This window comes from Gobio gobio, assembly GCF_949357685.1.
Source record: "Gobio gobio genome assembly, chromosome: 25".
In the NCBI taxonomy this organism is placed as follows: Eukaryota; Metazoa; Chordata; class Actinopteri; order Cypriniformes; family Gobionidae; genus Gobio; species Gobio gobio.
This window is the reverse complement of record NC_137121.1, coordinates 9,284,372-9,304,371: the sequence shown is the minus strand read 5'-3', so window position 1 is coordinate 9,304,371 and position 20,000 is coordinate 9,284,372. Positions and strand designations below refer to the sequence as shown.

Sequence of the window (20,000 nt, the reverse complement as noted above, 5' to 3'; positions counted from 1 at the left end):
GCCATGATACCTGATTCCAGGGTGCATCTGAGGCCAAGTTTCATCCGAGATGCAAATCTTAAAGCAACACACATGCACACAGTTACTGTTCGGGCCTGAAGTCCGCTGCCCAACCGCTCACCACAACACAGGACGGTCCAGATTCCCAGCGCTCTCCAGATCAAACAAAGACAAACGGCCCAGTCTGGAGTCTGTTTGACTCAAACTTCCCCTCCACCAATCAGTGGCTAAATTACACCGTTCTGATCCAAACAGAAGCAAACAAAAGAAAACAAAGTTGATTGGCTGAGGTTTCAGACTGCGTTTGAGCTGCAGGTGATGCAGGCAGGAGAATAACTCGACTCTATTAATTTGGTATTTCAGTTCAGCCGAGCTTTGTCAAAGGTTTCTGGTTTATTTATGACGGCCATAACCCAGGATACGCGGCAATATTTGGCTCATGCATCGTTCCTGCTTTATGTAAGTTATGAAACTCAACAGACCTTTGCTCTTAGACCTTTGAATGTGTGATATACAAATGAATTTGGTCATGCTGGACAATGGGCAAATGAGCAAAACGGCTTCTATGCAAATTATGACACCAGAGCACACATGATCTACTCTCATAAACTGTAGCCTACACTCTAAAAAAAAAAGGTTCTATATGGCACCAAAAATGGTTCTTGGCTCGTAATCATAGGGGAACCTTTTTTTAGTTCTATATAGCACCAATTTTGGTGCATCAGTGGTTCTTCAGCGGTTCTTCAGAGGTAGCACCATAGTCAAAGAACCGGTGAAGAACCTCTGAAGCACCAAAATTGGTGCTATATAGCACTAAAAAAGGTTCCCCTATGATTACGAGCCAAGAACCATTTTTGGTGCCATATAGAACCTTTTTTTTTTTAGAGTGTATACAAAAGGCAAAACCTCCCAATATATATATATAAAATGCTGATAAAGATCCTGATAAAATTGTAGTGTTCAAATTAGGTGTAAAGGGTAAGAAATTCATATTAATATATGCCTTTTTATTCAGTATATAAGACAATAGATCAACATGTCACACACAGGCATAACATTATGACCGGTGAAGTGAATAACAATGATTATCTCTTCATCACGGCTCCTGTTAGTGGGTGGGATATATTAGGCAGCAAGTGAACATTTTATCCTCAAAGTTGATGTGTTAGAAGCAGGAAAAATGGGCAAGCGTAAGGATTTGAGCGAGCTTGACAAGGTGATGGCTAGACGACTGGGTCAGAGCATCTCCAAAACTGCAGCTCTTGTGGGGTGTTCCCGGTCTGCAGTGGTCAGTCTCTATCAAAAGTGCTCCAAGGAAGGAACAGTGATGAACCGGCGACAGGGTCATGGGCGGCCAAGGCTCATTGATGCACGTGGGGAGCGAAGGCTGGCCCGTGTGGTCTGATCAAACAGACGAGCTACTGGAGCTCAGATTGCTCAAGAAGTTAATGCTGGTTCTGATAGAAAGGTGTGAGAATACACAGAGCATCACCGTTTGTTGTCTATGGGGCGGCATAGCCGCAGACCAGTCAGGGTGACCATGCTGACCCCTGTCCACCGCCCAAAGAGCCAACAGTGGCACTTGAGCATCAGAACTGGACCACAGAGCAACTGAAGAATGTGGCCTGGTCTGATGAATCTGTTTTCTTTTACATCACGTGGATGACCGGGTGTATGTGCGTGGCTTACCTGGGGAACACATGGCACCAGGTGCACTATGGGAAGAAGGCAAGCCAGGTGAGGCAGTGATGCTTTGGGCAATGTTCTGCTGGGAAACCTTGGGTCCTCCATCCATGTGGATGTTACTTTGACACGTACCACCTACCTAAGCATTGTTGCAGACCATGTTCACCCTTTCATGGAAACGGTATTCCCTGCTGGCTGTGGCTCTTTCAGCAGATAATGCTCCTGACACAAAGCAAAAATGGTTCAGGAATGTTTCGAGGAGCACAACAGCGAGTTTGAGGTGTTGACTTGGCCTCCAAATTCCCCAGATCTCAATCTAATCGAGCATCTGTGGGATGTGATGAAGAAACAAGTCCGATCCAGGGAGGCCCCACCTCGCAACTTACAGGACTTAAAGGATCTGCTGCTAATATCCTGGTGCCAGATACCACAGCACACCTTCAGGGGTCTAGTGGAGGTCATGCCTCGACGGGTCAGGGCTGTTTTGGCAGCAAAAGGGAGACCAACACAATATTAGGTCATAATGTTTTACCTGATATATTTAAATAAATAAATATGTTGCTATTTTAAAATACATACAGGCTTGGCTTGACTTAAAAGCCTCAGTATGATGGTTAATATTACATTTAAAAAATCATCTATTTTCACTCTAGTGAAGCAGAATCAGAAATTCAGCAAAAATCAGAGTATGGCACATTCAAAGAGAGAGAGAGAGACAGAAAGAGAGCGAGACACACACGCACTGCCAACAGTGACTCCGCCCCCCTCGGTCTTTATTCAGAGTGTTTCTCAGCCTGAAGGACAGAGAGAAAGAATCACAGATCAGGACACCAGGAGGAGAGACGGGCCGAACACACCGAATCATGGCCACAGCAGACACGAGACCGCAGCACATCCTTCCGTCCGATCCCCGCGCACCGAGCCTCATATCACGGATCACCGGCACCAGAACCGAGCTGTCTGACACCACGGATGATCCGAGGCCAGAATGAGGGTGATTTACGTCCAGAACGCCGGCGTGGTCGCTGCTTTCTCGCCTGAGATTTTCTGCGGTAGATTGAAACAAAGGAATAACGGAGAAATCATGATCGAACGCGCCACGGGAAAGAGAACACGTCATAACGGAGTAGTAAACGTCATAATGGTATAGAACGCGTCATAATAGAATAGCGCACAATAGATACATTGTCGTTCTAATTGCGAATGATACATTGTAGCAGTTTTATAAGTGCCATAAAACCACTTGGCGCGTGTTCATTAGATTCTTTTTTAATAATATGCCTTTTTAGTCCGTTTTTAATCTATATCGAGCCCGGTTCTTATCGTTCATAATTAGACTGGGATTATTATTTTTCTTTAGATAGCCTACCATAGCCGGCTATAGGTAGAATAGATAGACACCTCATTAAAATATGAGTCATTATTGACAATCATAAAATACTTTATATGTTAACATAATTAAACAGTTGCATTGTAATTTATTTATTTATTTATATGCTAATTAGGTATATTAATTAGGATTTATATTATCAATATTTCAAAGCATTTAGTCGAGATATTTAAACAGAGGGAGGTTTAAAATATCCTCCCGCATGATGGAGACACAAAGGCCAGGTGACCCGCCGGGCCCCTCAGCGGTGGCGGAGGCCCCTGAGGGCCCCGGTGAGATCAAGCGCAGCAGCTCTGGTGTGAAGAAACATCACCACAAGCACAACCTAAAGCATCGATACGAGCTGCTGGAGACCCTGGGGAGAGGAACGTACGGCAAAGTCAAGAAGGCCATCGAGCGCCATTCTGGAAGAGAGGTAAGAATCTGAACTGGCATTTAAAAGGGTGCAGGTTAAAACCCTGCAAGATACTTGACCTCTAGTACGGTAATGCCATGATACACTGATGTAGTGAACTTTTCAATCAGTGCATCATTTGGTAAATGTAGAGCACTGGCCTGGTACTTATGCCTGCTGTAGTTTGTCGTCTAGGGTGTCAGCGAAGCTATAATAATCCGTTGTTGTGTTTGGCTCGTTTCAGCCCGTCTCACGGGACGTCCACCCCACGCGTGTGCTCCGCACGCGTTCACTTGTGCAAGAGCAGATGTTTTAAATCTCGGGTGAAGTCGCTTTAATGGCCCCCAATGAAACGCATCACACTCCAACCAATTGACCGTTTCTGTTGCAGTTGGGGTTCAAAGGTCACTGCTGTCCTGTGTTAAAGACCTTGAGTTCTGACCCTCGAGTCACTGATGAACCGGCATAGTTGACCTAGTCACTGACCTATAAGTTCTGCTGTGGTCATCTAGGTCAGGCAGGGCTTTAGTGTTCGTTTGTTCATTAATCAAACACACCGGATTCATGCGGCACGCTGCGGCACGTGGCTTTGGTTGTTGTTTAACATCGCGGCTCAGTCACCGCAGGTCCCAGAACAGCTGCTGGGAACAATGAAATCTTTCCATTCTGCTAAAGTTCACCCAAATATTTAATACTCTGTCATTGTTTACTCACCCTTATGTCATTCCCACCCTGTATGACTGTAGTAAAGAGAAAACTTCTCAGTGGTCCATTCAGTGAAAGTCAATGGGGTCCAATTTTGTTCCTCAGAATATCTCACACAAACCACGTCGTTGTTGTGAGAAGATTTGTTCATGGTTTTGAGGCTAGTGTTAGCATCTGGCTAATTTGACTAGCTAGAGTTTTATTGTATGTATTGGAAACTAACGTGTGATTTGTTATTAGCATTTAGCATTGTTTTATTTAAACTGCAGAATAGACCTGAAACCCATTCTTGAGGCGCGCCCTAGCAGTTGAAAACCCCTCTGGTCATGTATATTTCCATGGCAACAATATTGTTGGTGGCTGTTATGTGCTGTACGCAGATATAAAGCCTTCTTTCAGTTTAATAATTTACAATTCAGGCTATTTCACAACACTTATAGTCACACCAGCACACGCACAGGTCTGAGTGTATCGGTAGGCAGTGTGCCATCAAGAGTGTTGGCAGGCTGTTGAAGAATGTATGAGCGCAAGCTAACAGACCTAAAAATAAAACGGTGCACACACACACACACACACACACACACACACACACACACACACACACACACACACACACACACACACACACACACACACACACACACACACACACACATACATGTTTTTTCATTTACCTCAAACTCAGACGCATGGTAAAACATAATTTGTCATGCGTGTTTGTGGGCCCATAAACATAAAGTCACTCAGGGAGACATACGGTGTTGTTTTCTGGCACTGGTTTACTGCGCTTAGCAGGAATTAGTCAGAAAAACTGTTAACCAGCCGGACGCGCTGTCTGCAAAGAGTCATAGCGCAGACGTATAGATAACAGACATAGAAACCAGTGATAACTGCTCACAGAGACTAAACATTAAATATCTTAAGACACGCCTACACTGCTTAAAGTGATAGTTCGCTCAAAAATGAAACTTCTGCAGTCATTTATTCACTTTCATGTTGTTCAAAACCTGTAAGCCTTTACACAACACCGTTTTCAACTGAAAACAGAAAACTTTTTATGCATTTTAACCGTTCATTTACACGACAACTGCGTTTTGGGTGGCCTGAAAACACAAACTTTTGAAAACGGGTTTCAAAGTGCACGTTTTTGAAAGCGATACTGTTCTCATCTCTGTGTAAACGACAAAAACACGAATTTGTGAAAACACGTGTGACGTCATGCGCATGACTATTGCGTGTTCAGTTTACCCGCAAGTTTTCCGACGCCCCATGAAGCCTTGCGTCAAAAGTGGGAGCGTCTTCCGATTCGAAGTAAACAAGCGGGACTTTATGCATTCCCATCGTAGTTTATGCGCACGTTTTCATATCGGATAGAAAATGTATCCGACTCAAACATGCGCATTCATGCACGTCTTGGCGTTTCCATTCAGTATTTTTTGATGTGATATCCCGAAATGCGCATCAAAATAGGTGGTTGGAAACATACATTCAACAGTTGACTGTCATTCAAGCTATCCAAATTTGAACACAACCTCAACGAACTTTCAAAAGGGGGAAACAACAGTACCTTTACCCTCCGCGGTTGGTTGGGAGGATGGCGTGAAGAAGTGGCCTCGTATCACGTACTGTAGCATTTTTAGCTATTTTCTAGATTCAGTAGCAATTTGAATAGCTCAGAGGCGTATCAGTATCAGCGGACATTGAGCCAAGCCCGAGCCTACACGTATCCCATCACAAGGCATGTGTGCTAGCATCAGTGACAGGTGAAGTACAGACAGCGGGTTGTTCATGTATTAAGGCCAGGACGCTGTTGTAGTCATGCAGCAGCACTTTTGTGGAAGGTCAGTAAAGTAAGGACAATTAAGGGGACGAAATTGTATTGTTTATTGTATTGTGATATTATTAATTAACTATTAAATGTACTGAACCGAAATGTTTAGTGTGTGTCATTCATGTTGCAAATGTTGCTTCACAGTAACCTTCACTTAACCCTTGTGGCACCATTTGATTAAAAAAATTGTAAAAATGATAATTTTGAAACCTTGCCAATGATCCGAAAAACACTTAGCCTCTTCACTAACTAGCACACAAAAATACCATTGGTATATTATTTCCCCCGCTTCAAAGTTCTGTGTGACTTTAGGGTCCGTTTACGCAACACCGTTTTCAACTAAAAATGGAAAACTTTTTATGCGCTTTAGCCGTTCATTTACACGAAAACTGCGTTTTGGTGGCCTGAAAACACAAACGGGTTTCAAAGTGCAAGTTTTTGAAAATGATACCGTTATCGTCTCTGTGTAAACTACAAAAAAAACGAATTTGTGATTATTACATATTCAGTTTATTGATGTGTAGTGTTTCTTTACAAAGTGACATCGCCATCTACTGGCCTGGCAGAAGAATACAGCGTTTTTAATTGTTTTCACTGATCCTTGTGAATGGGTATCGTTTTGACAACATTGCCGCCTATACGCGAAAAAGTTTTCAGCACACAGTTGTCGTGTAAACGAACCCTTAATTTCATCAGTGGAACACAAAAGAAGCATTAGCGCCCCTTTGTGGCTACGCTGAGAATGCAACATGTACTCGGATTGCGTTATGAATTGCATTTCGACACAATTTACATGTAGCAATGTGTGAAAACTTTTGCATATTTAAATGTGTTTACACATTTACATTTTTAATTGTCTTATGACACATTTTGCAACACAGCATTTTAAATTGAGTTAGCATACTGAGAAATGTTTGCGTTCACATTGAATCGAATTACACTTGCGTACTTAGAAGTGCTTGTGTTTGAATACTTGCATTGTGTTATATTACATTCTGACATAATTTCTCAAAAACTAAAAAAATACAATTAAAAGTATTCAAATCTTCGCGTAGATTGTATTTCAGGTAGAGCTGCACGATTCCGGATAAATTAAGATCACGATTCCATAATAACATGTAATTTACTAGCGGTTCTGACAAAATATTAATAAGGTTGTTTCATTACTGGATGAACCAACGTTTTTGAACGAATCTCTTGAATGAATGATTCAATGACAAATACATTTTCTAACAGTCACTTGTCGCCACCTACTGGTGTGACATTGCAATTGTATCTTTATTTGAGGAGTCAAGTTCCTTTCAAAATGGGATGATACTGTTGATCCTTGAATCAAACATATCTGAGATCTGCACTAAATCTCTTGAGATATGAAAGATGAACCTCCATAACCAGCCAATACAAGCAGCTCATATATTTAGTTTAGTGCCTCTCGGTGATGTCCCTTGTTAAACAAACATACTTTTGTTGCTGAATGCAAATGTTAATCTGCCATGATAATGCTTTATTATCTGTTATCAAGTACACAGACAAACACAAAGTTCTGACTGTTGATAAATGCTAGCTACAATCCAGTTCAGTCTTGACCTTTACCCCTGTGGCACAGATAACTGAAGATATTGCACAACATATTCTTTATGGCTTTACCAGCCTCTGATTCAGCATAATGACCCGAGCAGAAAGACAGATAGCATGTCTGTGTGAGCTCTCGCACGTATGAGGTCAGTTCTGCATGTGTTTGCATTGCATTTGTGTGTGCAAACTAGATCGGATGTCCACAGAACATAACGGCGAACATTCTTTCCACGGCGTGTGATGAATTGGTCCTGTCTATCATGCGAGTGAGTGTTTGTACGTGCATGTCTGTCTGAAGGAGAAAGGTCACTGGGACGGTGTGAAAGCAAGTAAACAAACAAGTCCATCTTGAACAGGAAATGAAAGCGTTAATATCCTGTACAGGGGCCAAAACAGCATGATAGAAATGCAAGAGGCTCTAAATTCTGTTCCATGGTCAGTGAGATACTCTCGGTCATCAAAGGGAAACAAAACTGATCTCATGTTTGCTTTAGTGTTTCCATAGGAAGCTGGCGGCCTCTAGTGGTTGTAGTAGGGACAGTTGTCATGAAATTAGTTAGCAAATGTTCTATCCAGCATGTTGTAGGTGGTTGTTATGTAGTATTTACTGATCCAAGTTTTATTTAATTAAAAAGCAGCTTACCTCTCAACCCTCTATGGACACACTGAAACTCGAGTCGTCATTGGTTAGAAAATTTTCTATTTTACTCGCCAGACTTTTTACATGGAATGCAACTGAAAAAAATCGAAATAAATGTAATATAAAATATAAATTTCAAACACTATTAGCAAACAGTCGAGCAAGCTACAAGCAATTGCACGAAAGCATTAAGTGATTTTTTTTGCAGTGTTGTTTGATTAACATTAAAACAGGACTATTAGGCTGCTGTCACTTTAAGAGATGCACAGATCTAATAAACTGAGGGTATGTTTACACGAAAACGATGTACTAAAAACAGACAACAACGATCCCAGTTCACACGAATCTGCAAAAATGACTAAAAAGGCTGTATTATGCATGCCAGGCCAGTAGTGGGCGATGTCACTTTGTCAAGAAACACCCCGCCAACACGTAATACTCATGCATGAACATAAAACACGCATGTGCGTTTTCACAGATTCGTGTTTTACTAATAAGGGTAATTCACTAAATGAATGTAAACGTCCGATCGCAATTATTAATAATTCAACACAACTATACAAATGCTTTGTACGATTTCACACATTGTTGCACATCCAAACAGTATTAACAGTGCAAGCAAAAAAAACCAAATGTTTCTATGTGCACAGCTTTGATTTTGTGAGTTGTTGCGCTATTAATAACACAATACAAGTTGAGAACACGAACGCTTAGGTACGCAAGATCTATTTCAAACATTGTTGTGCTAGAAAATCAGAATACCCTCAATGCAAATTTGAAAAGTCAATTTAATGCGGCGTTGCATTCTGACGTGTTTAAAAATTCGATTCATACTGCAATGTGAACGCAAACGTGTCTTGTATGCAAACTCAATTTAAAATGCATTGCAAAATGTGTCAGAAGACAATTAGTTACACTGTGTCCTAACTATGCACGAAGTGACGCCGCGACACACAATAAAAGGCATCTTTTCCATGTTAATTTGAGTTTTTGTCCTAACCAGCCGTGACGGTGACACGCGATGATTCTATTTTAGAAACGGTTTCTATTTCTGCGACATTGCGGCTGGAACAACAACACAACATGGCAAGGATAATCTCAGGTAGTGTTTATGTGCTTTATTTAATGTTAAAAGTGTGTAATGTGACTTTAAATATCATTCGGTGCTCCTAGCTTTGTAACGTAGTCGTACTAAAAGCAACAATGGATAATTCACCTCAGATCTTAACATTATACAAATGGAAACAAGAACGTTCAAACTGTGAACAAACAAGTATATTCTATAGCTGCGTTTCCACTGCAGGAACTTTCCCCAGGAACTAGGAACTTTGGGCTGGTACTCGGTGTGTTTCGACCGCAGGAACCAGGGTCTAAATGAAGTTCCGGGTAAATATTTCCCCCTCTGAACGGCCCTGCTCGCGAGGTAGTACTTTTTCTAGGGTGGGACATGGGCGCTGAACATGCTGATTGGTTGAACTTACGCAGCATTTTATTTCAACCAGCATTTTTAAAAGTCTTGCGAGGAGTTCAGTAAATATCAGTCTTGCTCTTTCTGTCTGATGGCGCGCGTTGTCTCCACAGTCGCACAGTATTATGTCCGTAATAGCTGATTATAACATACGTTGTCTTATTTTAAATCTAGCTTTCAGAATACGTTTTGGTTATTTTGAAAAACTGAGACATTTCCCTTCGTTTGCACGCAAACGGAGAATTCGCCTCTGAAAACGAGTCTTTCTAAAAACTCCGGCCAGAGTGGAGATTTAGAAAATCTTCGTTTGCACGTTTGTATGTAAACGGAGACAAACGGGTGTTTAGGCAGCCAACGTCACAGTATGCGCCAGACATCAAAAGTGCGACCTATGTTTACATGTGATCATGGAAGCGTTCAGAGTAGCAGTCGCATTTATGTTGGTGCAAACTCTTCTCGTGTGTTTGCATTTGCAAATACAGCTGCTCCATTATGTCGAGGAGCAGAGACGAATGAGTGCTCGGAGGTCAGTCATTTTGTAACAACTTCTCCCTCCAACACGAAGGATCAGTCCTCGTCACCGCCAGCGCCGCCGGTTTTCGGGATTCTGATTGGCTTACGTGGGCTTGAGCTTCTCGTTACACCGCCACCTACAGGTTTGGCATGCTCTTGACGGCATATATACACGGGTTACGTGTAAATTAACACGTTTCTGAAAACTGACATGTGTGCACGATGTTAATTTTGAAACCGGAGAGGTTGAAATGTCCGTTTATGAAAATAGCCGCCCACGTGCAAACGTAGCCTTAGTATCAGTCCTTGTCTCTTTTCCGCCATTTTGTTAATTACATCTTTAGTAAACCAATACATAACTAGCAAAAGCAGTGCTGCTTGCATCTCCATACTTGTTATTGTTGCAGACAGTGTCGCACTGTTTACTGTCCGTAGCTGACTGGGAGGAGTCTTACATCACCTGACTAATTTGCCTAATCTTCACGGTACTTTAGACCGCAGTGGAAACGCAGACAGTTCTAGGTCTGGGGGAAAAAAAAGGTGTATGGTGTAATATATGTGAATTTGATTATGTACTTGTCTATTTCCTTGCGAGTGCCGTCAAGATTAATCTCTGGTGCCATAGCCTACATTTGAGCCCGCCCACACGCTGTTCTGATTGGCTGTGGTTTTTGATTGATTTTGTCGCATCTCGTAGTCGCGTCTGTTGTGAACAGACAAATTGCTTGACGCTTGAATCTTATCGGCGCATCGTGTCTAGTTAGTACACGGTGTTACACAACCTAAGCATAATATAGCTTTCCTGTAGCTCAAACAGTAGAGCGTGGCGCTAGCAACGCCAAAGTCATAGGTTCGATTCCGAGGGAAAGCAAGAACTGACTAAATGTGTACCTTGAATGCAATGTAAGTCGCTTTGGATAAAAGCGTCTGCCAAATGTAAATGTAAATAATACTTGTTCAAATCCCTAACCCTTTGCAAACATCATTAATGAAATCTGCACTTTTATTGATACTGTATTCTGTTCATTTGGCTTGCACACAGATAAACAAATAAAAAGCTCCACTGGTTGGAATCCTGTTACTTCCTCAGTGGGAACGCAGTCTTTTTTTTTCTTCTTCCCGGAGATTATTTTAAACTCTCGCTCCTGCTGCGTATGAACAAACTGCAACATTAGTATTCCTGGCGTCTCCAGCGGACCTGGCGGGAGGTGAATACCTTCAACTGCGCATAACTTCATGAGCTCATGGAAAACACTCGGCGATGGCTTTCCAATAAAGAGCAGGACCTGCCCATTCTGCTTTTAGAGAACAGGCCCTGGTTTCTGGATTTGTTTATGTCTTTTTATTCCACATAATCAGTTTTGAAGCATTCCGCTAGGACTTTCCTTTTATGGATATAGTCGGTGATTTACCTTCAGCTCCTCGGAAACATGTGGTTTTGGTTTCTCTGAGAAAAGCAGCGGTCCGCCTGCATGCTCGCCGTTAATGTGAAGACGCTGTTCTGAGAACTAGAGCGATGATGAGAAGCCACATGCTGGAGCGGATGGGCCTGTTTTAGTGACCCGTCAATGTGTATGACATCACAAAACAAACAGAACTGACAAAGGACTGCAACGAAGGTCTGTCATCGGCTCACTCGTCGTTCCGCTTGTTCTTTAAATGGACGTGTAGCACACGCCTGGGAGGGTGAGATAGGACAAGAATAGACAGGAAATCACTACCCAGATATCATTTCCTCTTTCCTCCTGATGACATCCATCAGGCAGTGAGCAGGGCATCGCCTCTCTGCTCACATCTTATCTCCGGTTCTAGTGTGTTCAGGTCATGCGATGCTCTTATAGAGACATAAGTGCAAGGTCCTCAGGGCCCGTGAGAGCCGAATAAACACACGAGAGAGCTTTTATTCTGCTTCCAAACACTGCACCCTCATTTTCCCAAAAAAAACATCAGGAAAATTACACAGCAAGAGGCTGAAAATATGCTCAGTTGTGAGGTGTTTATGGGATAATTCTGTGTGTGTGTGTGTGATGGGATGATTACACCTCTCTGTCTGAAGAATCTACTCAGGTGTTTTTCTGACATTCAAGAATAGAATATGTTTGTTAGAGTGGTTAGTGCACGTGCTCGAACACTTTTAGCTGTCATTTCCTGTAAAAAAAAGAAAGAAGAGTGGCTTATGCTGGCCACACACTTGAAGATTGTATGCCAAAAAATGTCCAGAAAAATCCTCAATTGTGTGTAAAGCTGCACAATTCTGGATAAATTGAGGTCATGATTCTCCCACGATTCTGAACAGACAACTAAATAAAATAAAATGTAAATGACAAAAAATATTGAAAAAATATGAATTGCTTCAGTCTATTTAAAAGTGTTTAATTAATTCTAATTTTTTTTTTTTAATTGGTTGAATGAATGATTCATAAATACTGGATGAATCAGCGTTTTTGAATGAATCTCTTGAATGAATGATTCATTGAATGAATGATTCAATGACAAGTACGAGCAAGCATGCTTCACCAGACAGTGCCTTTGTAACCTCACTCCTCTGATCTCAAGAGACTCTCTAGCGACTGACACTAGAGGTTGCAGCCTTTAGTCTCCTTGATTATAATGTTTAAAATTGGTTGAAACTGTCCTTAGGTCTCCCACGGTTTTAAAATCGGTCTAGTGTGTCCCAGGCCTTAGTCGCAAGGTTATTTAGTCACAAATCGACCAAAAAGAACATCTTTTACAAAAACTTTGATTACATCATTTTCTTTTTTTAATCTTTCGATTTAAGATTGAATAACATTTGAAACTCTTTCTTTTCTTCAGGTTGCCATCAAGTCTATCAGGAAGGAGAAGATTAAAGATGAACAGGACATGGTTCACATTCGACGAGAAATCGAGATCATGTCGTCTCTTCGCCACCCACATATCATCTCTATATATGAAGGTATCTATCTATCTATCTATCTATCTATCTATCTATCTATCTATCTATCTATCTATCTATCTATCTATCTATCTATCTATCTATCTATCTATCTATCTATCTATCTATCTATCTATCTATCTATCTATCTATCTATCTATCTATCTATCTATCTATCTATCTATCTATCTATCTATCTATCTATCTATCTATCTATCTATCTATCTATCTATCTGTCTGTCTGTCTGTCATTCTATCTGTCTGTCTGTCGTTCTATCTATCTGTATCTATCTGTCTGTCTATCTATCCATTAGCCTGTCTCTCTGCTTCTATCTGTTTGTCTGTCTGTCTATCCATCCATTCACCTGTTTGTCTGTCCATCCATCCATCCTTCTATCCGTCCGTCCGTCCCTCTATCTATCTATCTATCTATCTATCTATCTATCTATCTATCTATCTATCTATCTATCTATCTATCTATCTATCTATCTATCTATCTATCTATCTATCTATCTATCTATCTATCTATCTATCTATCTATCTATCCCTTCACCTGTCTGTCGTTCTTTCTGTCTATATCTATCTATCTGTCTGTCTATCTATCCATCCATTCACCTGTCTGTCTGTCCATCCATTCACCTGTCTGTCTGTTCATCTATCTATCTATCTATCTATCTATCTATCTATCTATCTATCTATCTATCTATCTATCTATCTATCTATCTATCTATCTATCTATCTATCTATCTATCTATCTATCTATCTATCTATCTATCTATCTATCTATCTATCTATCTATCTATCTATCTATCTATCTATCTATCTATCTATCTATCTGTCTATCTGTCTTATCTATCCATCCATTCGCCTATCTATCTATCTATCTATCTATCTATCTATCTATCTATCTATCTATCTATCTATCTATCTATCTATCTATCTATCTATCTATCTATCTATCTATCTATCTATCTATCTATCTATCTATCTATCTATCTATCTATCTATCTATCTATCTATCTATCTATCTATCTATCTATCTATCTATCTATCTATCTATCTATCTATCTATCTATCTATCTATCTATCTATCTATCCCTTCACCTGTCTGTCGTTCTTTCTGTCTATATCTATCTGTCTGTCTGTCTATCTATCCATCCATTCACCTGTCTGTCTGTTCATCTTTCTATCTATCTTTCTATCTATCTATCTATCTATCTATCTATCTATCTATCTATCTATCTATCTATCTATCTATCTATCTATCTATCTATCTATCTATCTATCTATCTATCTATCTATCTATCTATCTATCTATCTATCTATCTATCTATCTATCCCTTCACCTGTCTGTCTGTCATTCTATCTGTCTGTCTGTCGTTCTATCTATCTGTATCTATCTGTCTGTCTATCTATCCATTCGCCTGTCTCTCTGCTTCTATCTGTTTGTCTGTCTGTCTATCCATCCATTCACCTGTTTGTCTGTCCATCCATCCATCCTTCTATCCATCCGTCCGTCTATCTATCTATCTATCTATCTATCTATCTATCTATCTATCTATCTATCTATCTATCTATCTATCTATCTATCTATCTATCTATCTATCTATCTATCTATCTATCTATCTATCTATCTATCTATCTATCTATCTATCTATCTATCTGTCTTATCTATTCATCCATTCGCCTGTCTGTCCATCTATCTATCTATCTATCTATCTATCTATCTATCTATCTATCTATCTATCTATCTATCTATCTATCTATCTATCTATCTATCTATCTATCTATCTATCTATCTATCTATCTATCTATCTATCTATCTATCTATCTATCTATCTATCTATCTATCTATCTATCTATCTATCTATCTATCTATCTATCTATCTATCTATCTATCTATCTATCTATCTATCTATCCCTTCACCTGTCTGTCTGTCATTCTATCTGTCTGTCTGTCGTTCTATCTATCTGTATCTATCTGTCTGTCTATCTATCCATTCGCCTGTCTCTCTGCTTCTATCTGTTTGTCTGTCTGTCTATCCATCCATTCACCTGTTTGTCTGTCCATCCATCCATCCTTCTATCCATCCGTCCGTCCCTCTACCTATCTATCTATCTATCTATCTATCTATCTATCTATCTATCTATCTATCTATCTATCTATCTATCTATCTATCTATCTATCTATCTATCTATCTATCTATCTATCTATCTATCTATCTATCTATCTATCTATCTATCTATCTATCTATCTATCTATCTATCTATCTATCTATCTATCTATCTATCTGTCTTATCTATCCATCCATTCGCCTGTCTGTCCATCTATCTATCTATCTATCTATCTATCTATCTATCTATCTATCTATCTATCTATCTATCTATCTATCTATCTATCTATCTATCTATCTATCTATCTATCTATCTATCTATCTATCTATCTATCTATCTATCTATCTATCTATCTATCTATCTATCTATCTATCTATCTATTAGGGATGCAACAATACAGTTTGTCCACGGTTCAATACATACCTCGGTTTTTACCCACGGTTTTCGGTTCGGTTCGGTTCTGATGGCTTGTCACATACATTTTTTGTTATTCTATTCTAAGGCGACAGGAACCGCAAGAGGTTAAAGAGAAAAAAGACTATTTTTTTATTGCAATACTCTTTCTTTATTTTACTTAAAATAATTGAAAAACCTTACTTAAACTTAAAACTTTACTTAAAAAAAACCCTTGTACACATTCCTAGTGTATTGTATAATATAAAATAAATATATATAAAGATTTATACTGGTAGCTCAGAGCTGTACAGCAGCATTTAAGTATGAAATTGAATGAATGAATGTAAAAATAAAACACTACATAGACTTCACTATAAAATATACACTGATTCTTATTACAGTTTTTCTCAGTCGCTTTGGTACATTTCTCAGATCAGAATTGAAATTCTCAAAACTACCTGTTCAATTCTCACATCATTGTGTCACTTGTGCACATCAAAAAAGCAGTTTCTCATTTCTTTGAACAAGTTGCAAATGATTATGTACAATTTTCTGCTGTTTCCTACATTATCAGTTGCTTATGTCATGTTGATCAAAATGTATTATATTGGGTCTCTGTTGAATAGTCTCACCCCCCACAACATTTAGCCATTAGTTCATAGCATAAGTCTTTACATGCAAAATGGTTGAACAAGTTGTCATAATATGTCAAGCATATTTCAATACATTTCCGTTAGACGTTCATATTTCTACTTTTGTTTTTCAGTTTTTTTTCCTTTGTGCTATGCAGTGCTGTCTTTTTCTCTCTGTATCGCAATGACATGGTCTGTCAACAAATTACAGTACAAACAGTAAAAGCGTAAATTGAATCCTGTCCAGTCTCTTACAATCAAACTCACACATACACTAAGGTGTAACCAACAATGTACAATAATTGTCATCAAAACTTTAGCCATAGTTTACATCTGAACATCCCTCCAGAGTACACTGTTATATTGACAACATGACTAAGCAATTTGACTGTCTTATCCATACACAATGATACAAGGACTTGTCATTCTGATGGCACTGACATATTCATTGACACAGATATTTACTTTTGAGAGATGAACTAAGGATTTTGAGCAAGAGACTGGCTTTTGCAGGTAATCCATGGTGTTTTGCTATTTGTACGAATTGTTTTGAGAAATGCACTTACTGTTTTGCAAATGTCGAGGATGATTCGAGAAATGTACCAAAGCGACTGAGAAAAACTGTAAAGCTACTGTATTAGTTTTTCAGTCAAGAGCAGTGAGTGATTTTCTCTTTGTCTTTTTTTGTTGTATTAACATTAAAGGGATATTTCACTCAAAACTGAAAATTCTGTCATCGAGAAATGAATACAGGTTTGGAACAATATTAGAGTGAGTAAATAATGACATAATTTTAGAGGTGAACTGTCCCTTTAAGGACCGCGTGTTCACTGGCTGCGCTGCTGTCAGTTTAAGACCTCTACACATCTAATATACAGACACGATTGCGATTTTACTTTCACTTTAGACATAACCGACTGTGTTTATGTTAACCTTGTGTGTATTTGACAGTATTAACGCAGTAAGACGACTACTTAGTTCAGTATTCACGTGTTTGACAGGCTTTTAGTGTGCGCGCTCTGAAAAGCGCATGTTAAAACCGTGCACGCGAATGAAACCGACAAGGCTTTAAAATGCATGCAAATAATGAACTTTCATGATTGTGAATAACTATAGTGTTCCGTGAGTATAACTCTACCACTAACGTGTGATGTGAATGTATGGCGCGTTGTTCAGTATTGGGATGGAGACAAATTATAGAATTTGTAGAAAAATAATTAATTAAATGCGAAACCGAAAAAAACGCAATTCACAAGCGCGTATTGAACCGTGAATGCCGAACCGAACGGTTCAATATTATATCGAGAATTGTGGCATCCCTACTATCTATCTATCTATCTATCTATCTATCTATCTATCTATCTATCTATCTATCTATCTATCTATCTATCTATCTATCTATCTATCTATCTATCTATCTATCTATCTATCTATCTATCTATCTATCTATCTATCTATCTATCTATCTATCTATCTATCTATCTATCTATCTATCCCTTCACCTGTCTGTCTGTCATTCTATCTGTCTGTCGTTCTATCTATCTATCTATCTATCTATCTATCTATCTATCTATCTATCTATCTATCTATCTATCTATCTATCTATCTATCTATCTATCTATCTATCTATCTATCTATCTATCTATCTATCTATCTATCTATCTATCTATCTATCTATCTATCTATCTATCTATCTATCCATTCACCTGTCTATCTATCTATCTATCTATCTATCTATCTATCTATCTATCTATCTATCTATCTATCTATCTCTATCTATCTATCTATCTATCTATCTATCTATCTATCTATCTATCTATCTATCTATCTATCTATCTATCTATCTATCTATCTATCTATCTATCTATCTATCTATCTATCTATCTATCTATCTATCTATCTATCTATCTATCTATCTGTCTATCTAACTGTCTGTCTTATCTATCCATCCATTCGCCTGTCTATCTATCTATCTATCTATCTATCTATCTATCTATCTATCTATCTATCTATCTATCTATCTATCTATCTATCTATCTATCTATCTATCTATCTATCTATCTATCTATCTATCTATCTATCTATCTATCTATCTATCTATCTATCTATCTTCTATCTATCTATCTATCTATCTATCTATCTATCTATCTATCTATCTATCTATCTATCTATCTATCTATCTATCTATCTATCTATCTATCTATCTATCTATCTATCTATCTATCTATCTATCTATCTATCTATCTATCTATCTATCTTATCTATCCATCCATTCGCCTGTCTGTCCATCTATCTATCTATCTATCTATCTATCTATCTATCTATCTTATCTATCCATCCATTCGCCTGTCTGTCCATCTATCTATCTATCTATCTATCTATCTATCTATCTATCTATCTATCTATCTATCTATCTATCTATCTATCTATCTATCTATCTATCTATCTATCTATCTATCTATCTATCTATCTATCTATCTATCTATCTATCTATCTATCTATCTATCTATCTATCTATCTATCTATCTATCTGTCTCTCTCTCTCTCTCTATATATATATATATATATATATATATATATATATATATATATATATATATATATATATATATAGATAGATAGATAGATAGATAGATCTGTCTGCCTCTCTATCTGTCTGTCTGTCTATCTCTCTCTCTCTCTCTCTCTCTCTCTCTCTCTCTCTCTCTCTCTCTCTCTCTCTCTCTCTTTCTCTCTCTCTCCATCTGTCTGTCCATCTATCTAGCTATCTATCTGTCTGTCTGTCTGTCTGTTAATCAATCCACTCAACAATGAATAAAACATACAATTCTAATGAATCATAGGAATCTTTCATTGACTAATAATAGGCTTGTGTTGTGAAGTAAAGGCCTTTTGTTTTGTTCATGCAATAATATTTCAATTAAACTAGATCAGCCTCAGTGAATATGACCCTCCCCATCCCTGACCAGCATGTGTTTCAATGGTTAAGATCTCCAGTGAAACCCTGTGTTGATGAATTCTAAAGACGTTTTTGCTGCCGTCTGGTTTCTTCTGCTGATTCTGTGCCACGGCGGGCCTGGCGAGCTCTCGGCGTGCTGACTCGACGGTTTTCCGCTCAAAGTCCGTCTGGGTTTATAGGGCAGTTTATTTTTGAAAAGTTTGCCGTATTCATCTTTGTTCTGTGTCATGACTCCGCCTGTGTTGTGGTTGGCTCGACTCAAAGAAGGGAGAACAACCTCTTTAAACGAGTCTCTGGAGTTACCAGCTTTAAATAAGTCTCCAGAGACTCTTTTTTTTCTAGTGTCTGGCTTTGTCTTTCATTGCTCCAGTGTCAGAGTGTCTTTCTCTTTTAATTTAATCTTGCCTGTTGTTAAATTATGTTTATGGGTTTGGGCTGGTCGTGGAAATTTTCGGATAGAGGAATGAATGTGAATTGCTTGCGTACCCGTTTAGCAGAGTGAACTTTCCCAGAGGAACATTTTATTACTCAGAGGTTGCTCTTTAATTGCTCAGGAGATTTAGAGCTATGGTTTCAAGGTGTCAAAAGTGTGTCAATTGCTTCTCCTAAAATTCCACACAACTGAGGCAATTGTTGACATTCACTAAGACAATAAAACTCAAGCTCATATTGAGATCTCTGACTTTTGATTGCAGACTTGTTTGGCAAATCTGATCACACTGTGAGGCATTTGGAAATTACCGAGGTCTTGTTTGGGTTATACTTTTTCAACAGTCTACTTT

General features: G+C 38.8%; 2 protein-coding genes across 2 annotated transcripts in view; one reads left to right on the top strand and one right to left on the bottom strand.

Annotated features, from left to right (window-relative positions):
• depdc7b (DEP domain containing 7, paralog b) overlaps positions 1-5 on the bottom strand; it is a gene marked incomplete at its 5' end in the record, with an annotated part of 10,255 nt that extends 10,250 nt beyond the window's left edge. Inside the window, one exon of the mRNA XM_079809565.1 lies at positions 1-5. This exon is cut by the window's left edge and continues 53 nt beyond it. Coding sequence (XP_079665691.1) covers positions 1-5 — 5 coding nt within the window.
• Positions 6-2,508: 2,503 nt separating this feature from the next.
• The window catches only part of nuak1b (NUAK family, SNF1-like kinase, 1b), a 25,332-nt gene continuing 7,840 nt past the window's right edge, over positions 2,509-20,000 (top strand). Inside the window, exons 1-2 of the mRNA XM_079809564.1 lie at positions 2,509-3,491; positions 13,017-13,137. Of these exons, the coding sequence (XP_079665690.1) occupies positions 3,279-3,491; positions 13,017-13,137 (334 nt within the window). The 5' untranslated portion in view covers positions 2,509-3,278. The remainder of the gene's footprint in view (positions 3,492-13,016; positions 13,138-20,000) is intronic.